The sequence below is a fragment of the Scaptodrosophila lebanonensis genome, unplaced genomic scaffold, assembly GCF_003285725.1.
Source record: "Scaptodrosophila lebanonensis strain 11010-0011.00,11010-0021.00 unplaced genomic scaffold, SlebRS2 tig00000001-arrow-pilon, whole genome shotgun sequence".
In the NCBI taxonomy this organism is placed as follows: domain Eukaryota; kingdom Metazoa; phylum Arthropoda; class Insecta; order Diptera; family Drosophilidae; genus Scaptodrosophila; species Scaptodrosophila lebanonensis.
The window spans coordinates 20638075-20648411 of NW_022060529.1; the positions used below are offsets into that span (position 1 = coordinate 20638075).

General features: G+C 36.8%; 1 protein-coding gene across 1 annotated transcript; it reads right to left on the reverse strand.

Moving 5' to 3' along the window:
• Positions 1-4473: 4473 nt before the first annotated feature.
• Positions 4474-5911, reverse strand: LOC115634025 (probable isocitrate dehydrogenase [NAD] subunit alpha, mitochondrial). The gene has a single exon (XM_030531560.1). It carries the CDS (start codon positions 5871-5873, stop codon positions 4581-4583), a length of 1293 nt encoding a protein of 430 aa, XP_030387420.1. The 5' UTR covers positions 5874-5911; the 3' UTR covers positions 4474-4580.
• Positions 5912-10337: the final 4426 nt, after the last annotated feature.

The following is a 10337-nucleotide window of genomic DNA, read 5'->3' on the forward strand; positions in this document are numbered from 1 at the left end:
AGTACACTTGAAAAATGCCAATACGCACTTGTGTGCAAATTATTTGCATGTTGTTATGCATGTAAGAGTATGGGGGAATTGTAATCTAGAAAAAGAAAGTAGCGTAAGCCAAAATTTAATTAATAGTTAGTCCCTAACAGCTCTAACTAAGCAAAGATACCCAACCACTTATAACTTATGAATGGAAATTGTTTCGCTTGGCATTTGCAACTTTAATCTGGGCAAGCAACAACTAGAAGAAGAGAATTTCTATAGTTCTTACTATGCAAATTGTTAATTGCACTCATCAACGGTGTTGACGCAAAAAGGAGCAGCAAAAGTCCACGCCAACTCATAATGAGAAATGCAAAACAGTCCCGATTTATAAAATGTTCAATGGCAAAAAAATGGCAAGCAAGTGCGACGAGTTCATTAAAGTAGAAATTAGGGCCCGGCGCACTCAAGACAACCCATGGAAATGGACGCTAAGCAAAGTCAGCCAGTCATAAAGAAACTTAAGTGCCCAGAAATGTGCGCGCGCACTGAGGCGTACAAATTGGCAGGCGACTTGGGAGACGAGCGTAAGGCTCTTCAGTACAAAGTGTAGCCTGCTGCATGCGATGGCCTTAAACAAAAGTTCCCAAGCGCCTTTTTTATTATCACTACACGGGCATTATGCAAAGTACGATGGCAAAAAGTGAATCGGAATGTCTACGGGGTGCTGGATTGTGCTGGCAAAGTGGTCGGCGGATGTCATGACTGCTATTGTGCATGCAATAAGATGGTGTGAAGTATTTGCATGAAAATGCAAGAGACTTGTTGGCGTAAAGGAAGTGAATGTGGATGCCATGAACTCGAATGAAAATAAATGGGAGGAAAGAAAATGTTTTCTTTCTGCATTATTTATCTACATACAAATGCTAATTTGTACCAACTTGTTATAATTACATGTGTCATTACATGTACGAATACTATAGCTTCGATAATATTGTAAGCAAAATACTGCCAATGAATAATTTGTTTTGAATACACTCAGAATATTAAGTCAATATTTATTGGGAGAAGCAGAAATGGTTATACATGCGCATTAACTCTCTTGGGGGCATCAGTTACTAATTGAATTTATTTTTACAAAGCTTACTTAATTATTTTAATATATAATTAATTAATATTTTCAACCAATGTTGAGATAAACATTAAACTCATATCCTTACGAGTCCTTATTACAATTCCAGTACCGTTAGTTTTTGAACTGAACATGAACTGGACACATTACACAGAATATTATGGCTTATGCACTTCAAAAATCTTCAGTAAATTTTAAAAATCGTCGCATAAAAATTTGGTATTGCAGCTTTTATTTATTATTTAGGAGAACATATTTTCTTATAATATACATTTATTTTTCTTAGTGTACGTCATCAGTTCGAGCGCATGAACAAGCTCCACAGGTAGCTATTGCTGTTTGCTGACCAGAAGTTGAAAGTTGCAAATGAAATTTGCTTACTCTTTATTATTTCGTTTTTTTTTTTGTCATGAAAAGTTATTCGTTTCAAACGCCGTAAAAAGGGTGTTGTTTTAAGCTGACTAGGAGTTTAGTTTTTAGTTATTGTTTATAAAACTGTTGAACGAAGTTATTTTTGGGACACAAATTGGCTTAAAAGGGCAAATGAGTGCGAAAGTTAGGTGTTTGGTATTATTTAGTTTTGAGTTTTAACTGCTTGGCTGCTGAAACTTTCGTATACTTTGGTGAGCATGTATTGGGTATTGTCATATTACAAGTATAATGAGGAATGGCTGGCCAAGTTGCTTTTATCAAAGAACCCTTATTGGAGCATCAAACCGGCCCAGGATCCGTGCAATGCAATTAGACATAGAAGAGGAAAAGGCAGACAGAGTGTCGGCCACGAGGAGTGGCACAAACAAGCCGCAGGAGTCACGTACTGGCCGCTGACAAAGTAAGCCAAGTTTGTCGATTTACGCCAAAAGATACTCGTTGCAGACGGAAAGTTGCTGCTGCATAAAAACTTGTTAAAATTTAATAATTTATGGCCATGGCTAGACAAGAAGCAGCAAGAAATGCTGAAGGAACTGGCTCTTCCTTCACAACGAAAACAAGTAATAGACGTCAGTTTTTGCAGGGGAGGAAGAGAGTTTGTCCTGCAGGTCGTAAAATTGCCGAGTTTTTCAGAAATGCTCGAATGGCGTAGAGAGGGAGGTGCCCGGGAAGAAACATGCCATTTGACTGGTTGGGAAATTGCAAAGATTTTTTTAGTCGTTGTTTATGCAGCCAACTAATATGTAGTTATAATTAAATTTTGACGTTGCTCGAAGCTCTGCCCACAGCCCACAACTCACGCCCATTATCAAGTTGACTTATGGTATGTCCAGGGTTATTTACCTGTCAGTTTTGTTTTCGTTTTCTTTTTTTAACACACTTGATGGAAATTGGCGCAGGCTACAAACACTTAGAGTGGTTGTACTGTTATATGGAATTTGTTACTTTACTTAAGATATGTACGAGTATTTTAAGTGGATTTGCTCTAAAAAGGAAATTAAAGAAAAATAACGTACACTAAGTGAACAACATAAAATGTGCAATATTTTCTAATAAGATATAACTACTTGTACATTCGCGTTAAGAAAAAGCAATTTACAACTAAGGGAAATTGTTACCGAATAACTTTTTTAAATCTGTATTTCTTTAGGCCTTGCTACTGACATTGATATAAGAATGGGTGGAGCGGTAAGGTAGAGCCATGAACACATATCTTACATAATTAGCTGCATCGATAGTTCCTATGGACTTCAGCGCTGCATATCGGCCATCATTTTTTTCCTATGAATATAAAAAAGATTTAGCTGCGCCATCTATGAAACACTTTTTCAAATTAAGTAGCCCCTTCAGTGCTGTCATAATTTGTTGATCAAAAACAGCTAGATTGCCAAAAAAATAAAGTTAAAAAAGCTAAATCCAATGCAAAAAACAAGCCGGCCTATTTTCTTGGTTAAATTTAAGGAAATATCTGTTTTAATATTTTCATATTAATTCTATATTCTTAATTCATAATTTATACAAGTAATAATAATATGAGATTCTTGTAAAAATAATAGTAGAAAAATCAGCTAAAAATTCTACAGTTCTTCATCTTTATCTAAACTCACTGCCTCTTCGTCAGGATAATTTTGGTGTTACGATTAAGTCCGTATCTTAAATTGAAAATTAGCTAATTTAATTATGAATATGGTTTATTTTGCTTACAAAAAACTTACCTTACGCTTAAAATGGAGTTAAGCGTATTTAAATTCTACGCGTTTCTTAATTTGGATTTAACTAAGTTCACGTGGCTGAAGACCCGGTCCACTTCGCAAACACTTTGTTTACTATATACACTCAGCGAAGAAGAAAAAAACGGCTTATGCTCGAGCCTGGAGGTGATTTTGATAGATATTATTATAGAAAGTCGTTTATCACTGCTTATATTCATGATTTTAAGTGTTGACAAAGATAAGGAAACAAATTTATGGTGAAATATAAATAAAGCTAAAAAAAGATAAAAAAATTTTTTCAAGCTAGAATTCCGGGAACCCGCCATTTTCGAATTTTTCCCGCCTGGCATTCAAAAAAAAAGCCAGATCTAGCGGGGAAAAAAGCTAAAATGACAGCACTGGTCCCTTTATATTCACTTAGAATGGCAATGTGTACATATTCTTTTAAAACCATTTTGTTGATTTCATCGTGGCTTTTATCTTTCAGTGTATACATACATAAGTAATTGTTAAATTATAAAAACGGGTAAAACAAAGCACGTAATTGGTATAAAAAATTATTGCAGATGTACAATTGTACCAGATCAACAATTAACTATGTATATTATTGAAAAGCAAACCGAAAACCAACAATCTGCAGTCGCGCCAACGAAAAGACGCACACAATCGAACAACGAGTAAACTGTAGGAAGAAATAATCCCTTATCTTGACGATGAAGAAGCAAAATCGGAAAAGGCTGTGAAAATATTAAATTTTCCACCAAATACAAATACTATAAATCCTAATGCAACAGCTAGACTAAGGCATTAATCACTCATTTAAATTAGAGTATAAATAGATAGCATATTTGGGCGACAAATTACAGACTATGTACTTATTTCTATGCAATTTTATGCATGTTAAAAAATGTGTATACATAATGACCGACAACATAATGCAACTTCATACATACAAGTATATTGTCTACAAACCGCAAGAGATACAAATTTTACTTAAAAAATAAAATAGCTGTCTCAAAAGCCTGCGCAAAGTATTGAAAGCAGCTAAGCAAATTATACTGTAGTTATGTTCGTCTGTATGAACGAAAGAGCCAAACTTGGTATGCAGACAGATCAAGTTTGATTTTTTTGTCTGATGCAACCCCCGATATTACTGATTTTCCATCACTCCCATAATTCTTGGAATTTTGAACTTAAATCATTCAATTACATGCGGATTGTGCGTAAGTTTCAAGTTAGGTCAGTTGTGAAGAATGAACATTTTTATTCAAATTAACGAATGCAATGTTTGCAAAAATATATTAAATATCACATTTATGCTTGTGATACTGCTAGTCTGATTCTTTTGATTTCATTTCAAGGCAATCGCAAATCGCCTGCGTGAACTCTGAACAAGTAGCCGTGCCGCCCAAATCTTTTGTGCGGCAGTTGCTTTCCTTAAAGACAGTTAGTACGGCGCACTCGATTTTGTTGGCATATTCCTCCAACTTCATATCACGTAACATGATAACAGAGGAGAGCAACATGCCCGTGGGATTTGCAATATCCTTGCCAGCTATATCCCAGCCTTCGAAGTTCATGCAATCGTAAAGCTTCAGCTTTGGACTGACACTGAAGCACGGACATAACGCGATTCCACCCATTATGTTTGCGCAAATCAATGTGAGAACATCGCCGTACATGCTGGAAGAGACTAACACATCGCTCGCTTCCGTATTCATAATCAGTTTTAAACAGACCGTATCCAGATAGCGCTCCTTGAACTGAAGCTTCTCCAAATGCTTGGAAGCCTCCTTGCGCATGGCCTTCAGAAAGCTGCCGTCCGTCAGCCACATAATATTTGCCTTGTGGGCTACGGTGATCTTTTTACGGCAATTTTCGGTCGCATATTTGAAAACATAACGCGCCAAGCGATTGGCCCCCTTGGTGGTGGTTATCTTGATGGTTTGCATTACACCCGGCACCACGCGATGCTCAATGCCCGAATATTCGCCCTCTGTCTGATCGCGGATAATAACACAATCGAGATTCCCATAAGGTGTTTGGCAGCCCTCAATCCTGCGACAAACGGCCACAAAGGCATACAAATCTAGCTGCTTACGTAGCTCAATAAGCCATTTGCTGTTTGCAGCTGGGCCCTTGAGGCCAAACTTGTTCTTTAGTACTGAAGTAACAAGTTCGGGCTCTAACTTTTGACAATCTGCTTCGACATGAAACTGTTCCCATTCTATTGGAACTTCTGCGGCACAGAAAACTGTCTGTACAGCTTTGGTCAGTTCGGGACCCACACCAACGCCATCGATCAATGTGGCTTTGACTTTTGCCTTCGCTTGCTCGGACTCTTTTTTATTCGCAGATGCTCTTGGGTCATTTGGTGCACAACCTCCCACCGCTTTTGCATCCCTGCTACAAATGCTTGCGGCCTTAAGCTGTGTACAACCCTTTGACTTGTCACTGCCCTTGGCATCAGCCGCTTTTTTTGAGTCGCCATCACATTTTTTCGATGGCTCTTCTCCGCTTTGAATTGGTGGTTTACTGTCTCCGACATTGTTGCTGTAGAAACGTAACAATTTGAAAAAAAATTGCCTGCACGTTGGTTCACGTAATTTTCTAAAGACACTCATTTCAAATTTTGTCGAATGCTAAAAACTCCAATATATGTCTGTATGCTTATTGTTTTGAGCTGTAGGGAAAGGCATATTACACTAATAGCCTCCTTTTTTTTAATCAAGAACATTTGTAGTTTATAGATAATTTTCATCATAGCCTTTATTTTAATTTAGCTTTCGTGCAATACTTGAAGAAGGATTACAAGTACTTGTAGAATTAAAATACGTATACGTAATTTATTTGTTGACGGCAGTTAAGGCTTACCACCAACCGACTGAGTAACAACGAACTTTTCCGCTATGTGGGAAAGTGTAATCATCGTTTTTCATTTGGTTTTACTTTTGGCACAGTTTCAATTACTTACTATATATATAAACCAAGAGGCTACCATTGTTCTGAGAATTCATTCAATATTGAATCATATTGCTTGGCATTACCCCAAATAGGGCACGGATTTTAAAGCCACGTGTATGTGTATAAGGTTTACAATTATTTAATTAAACTGTCATTTTCTCTGTGAATTAAAGCCGTACTATATCGGTACACTATTGATTTAACATTTAAAATGAATAATAATAACACAACCCTCATGTAAATATGACAAATGGGCCGCCAACACATCAGCTACGCGACTGTTTAAGATAAATGGTTGCTGTCGGCAATAGGGCGTGACTATTGGTGACTTGGCCTGTCAGTCAAAGAAGCAGGTGGCAATATTTTAGGCGCCAGACATAAAGCAGATCACCCCTGCCGAGAAACCGACAGTCATTTGTGTTACAGCCCATTACAAGCAGATAGTGTAAGATGGTAAAAAAAATAGGGGCGTACATTGAAACAAATCCGGTAGTTATGCATTTTCCATAGTGCCTCAAGACTTTGCCCAGTTTCATCGAAGTCGGTGATGTATACAAGACTTGTTTTAATTCTCTATACTTGTAATATTTGGATGAATAATTGGTACAACAAAGCTTTTTTAGTTAAATGATTACGATGGGGTTCTCTAACTATTATATTTTATGGTTTAAAAACTCCTCCAAATGTTCCTGAACATCACTATTTTCACTTCACTTGAAGCATTGAAGAGTGAAGAAGGATAGGGCTTTACCAAACAGCTCCCCATCTTCCAGCGTAATGGGCAGTTGCCTGTGGAGCACAGATATACTTGTATATTAAAGTTTCTGAAAATGTATTGTTTGTAATTTGAAAATGAAATTTGCGGAACTCACGAGCCTACTTCAGTTTATGCGTCTCTGTGTGTCTCTGGAGTCTGTTCCATAACTCTTGTAATTCTTTGAATGTTTTACTCAAATGTGGCAAAAACCTCCAGTTAATGATTATATGTCTGTATTTTAAGTTCCATTATGATTTTCATGGAAGTTATAGCCATATACATGTACAATTTCTCGAACTTAGGTTTTCAACACTGGTCTACTCAAGTCAATCGGTTCACTAATGACAAAGTTATTCAATATCTACATACCGACATAAAAGATGGCGCACCCTGTATGTAATCTGTGCCAGGAGCTGTTGTTGTAGTTGCTGCTTTGACTTACTTCTGTACTGCACACATACACGCACGGACACGATAATGATGTGAATTCTGCTTTTAAAACTGTATATAAACGTATGTCTCTACTGTATGCATTGAATATTTCTAATTAAAAAATAATTTATTAATTCAATCAATGTAATGTTTTTACAGTTAATTTTTAAAATATTAAACAAATTTTGTTTTTCTCTTTTGGTGGGAATGGGTCAAGAACTGTAGTGGCGCTCGTAGCAATATTTCTCTTTAAGTTATAGTTTGAGAAGCACTGGGCTTAAATACCGCCACCTAGGTGACGCTAGCGTAATTTCTGTGGGTTGCGATGCAAATTAGATGTGTTCCAAAGGGTGAAAGTCTCTCTCTGGAATTTCTAAATTCCCCATCATAGTTGGATGGAGTTGAAGCCTTGAAAGTGCAGTTTCTATTTGCGTTCTTAAAGTTGTTTCATTTCAAAATTACATGTTCAAACATACATGGTTAAAAATGTAATATTATTTTTCTTATCTGCACCAAGTATAAGGGGTAAGCTTTTAATTTAGCTTTAGTGCAATACAGTCCATCCATATAAGTATATAAGAAAAGAAACCGAATGCATTTTATTTGTGGCCTGCCGCATATACATATGTATGTATTTTCTTGCGATTAAATAAATGCAACTTAAGCGAACTCTGAGAAAGCGACTGGCAGTGGCTCCATTCCTTGCGTTTGAATCTTCCCGCGCATGAGCAGCGGACTTTGAACCCCATTTGAAAAGAAAAGGAGGAAAAAAGAGAGCGCAACAATTTAGCGGCACCGGCGCCATTGTCGAATTAGTGCAAATGCAGCGATAGCGCCGGCAAATCGCCGCATTTATGTCGGTCCGCGATTAAACGGAAAATAAATAGTGCTTAGGTTTCAGCGTTTAGTTTTGTTGAAAAACGATTTAGCAAGAGGAACATTTTATTATGTGTGTTTATATACATATACATAGAGGAATGATCTAGGTATTTAATCAAAAATTCATTTTTTTCATTATTGTTTTTTCATCTCTTTCCATCAAATAACTCTGTCATGCGAAGGCAGAAGTGAATTGTGCTTATTTTTTTTATTGTGCTAAATTATTCATCGCCGGCTAAGAGTAGGGTAAGTTTTTGAAATTGCTTTTATCCAAACGTTTTTCGATAATGCCCAAGCTTCTTCGCGTAGCAGCTGAAAACCAGAAACAAATATTTAAAACGGCATAAATTTACTCTCTGCTTGTTTGCCTTGGTATCAGAAGAGCTAAAGAGAAAGCAGAATAGATTACTGCTCTTGCGCGGATAATGTCCAGTTATTCTAATCGTTTTGTAATCTCTTACAATTAAAAAAATTTCTCTTAAGTTTTTTTTTCATTTTTTATACTTCTTTTCTGCTCGCATATGCAATAATCTAATGCAGCTAGAGCATTAAAATCACAGCTGTCTGTATTCTATGCCATTTGATGCCATTATATATTATTCTATATCTACTTTATTTCTCGACCTGTCCCTAGTTTTCTATTAGCTAGCAACTAGCACGCCCCTTTATTTTCTAATATTGTAATGTATTAGTCAGAGTAGCACCCGACATATTTATTTCTGAGCTGGATGGACTCCCACCCCCAAAGTCGACGAGCTAGAGCCGGAAAACTGAGCGTCCAGTCTCAGATAGTTGAACAGTCCTTGGTGGCCGCTGAGCAAGCGGTTAAACTTAACACACTACAGAACATCATGGATCATTTTTAAATTGTTTTGTTTCTGGAGCCGTCGATAATTTTAACATAAATTATTTTAAATACCTATAGCCTTTATTTAAATTTAGCTTCGGTGCAATACATAAAGAACGTTTTCATTATTTATAATGGATTACTTGCAGAATTTAATATAAGTATACATAGTTATGTGTAATTTATTTGTTGACCGCAGCTTAAGGCTTACCACCAATCGACTGAGTAACAACGAACTTTGCCGCCTCGCTGCAGCAAATCTTCTCCGCTATGTGGGAAAGTGTAATCATCGTTTTTCATTTGGTTTTACTTTTGGCACAGGTTCAATTACTTTCTATATATGTACATACATATATACTAGGAGCTACCATTGTTCTGAGAATTCATTGAATATTGAATCGTATTGTTTGGCATTACACCAAATAGGTCAAAGATTTTAAAGCCACTCCTAGGCTTACAATTACAATTAAATTTAATTGCTATTTTACTCTTCGAATTAAAGTCATACTTTTTCGGTACTTAACATTTAAATCAAATAATAAAAATACAACTCGTGTAAATATGACAAATGGCCCGCCAACACACCAGCAACGCGTCTGTTTAGGAAATATGACTGTTGTCGGCATAGGGGCGTGACAATTGCTGACTTGGCCTGCCAGCTAAAGAAGCAGGTGGCAAGATTTAGGCGCCAGACATAAAGCAGAAACCGGCATCACGCCCACTTGCTGTGATTTGGAATATCGGTAGAAAAAAATAGGTTCCTACATTGAAGATATCTTAAACAAATCATCCGGAGCTATGCCTTTTTCATGCTTGCTCATGATATTGTCAAGTTTCATCGAAATCGGTACAAATCATATAGTTTTCAAAGGATTGATCGGTGCAGAGACTGACAAGATTTGTCGAATTTTGTATACGTAGTGCCTGAAAATCACTCAAATTGATCATATAAGTGTCATAGGAATAATTGGTAGAACAAAGCATATTTCAGTTGCAGGTTGTGGCGGGGTAAAAGGTGGGTACAGGGTATGCAAGATTCGGTCTGGTACGTCTTTAAAATGTTACTCGCTTTAATACTAGATGGTTGTTCTTATTTTACGTACACTAAGCTTATTCTTCGCCGAAACGACTACGGCCGATTTGACATTATCGCTGTTTGATCCCCAAGTACAAAATTCCCAGCTTATACATTTTTTTTATGTTGCTTAG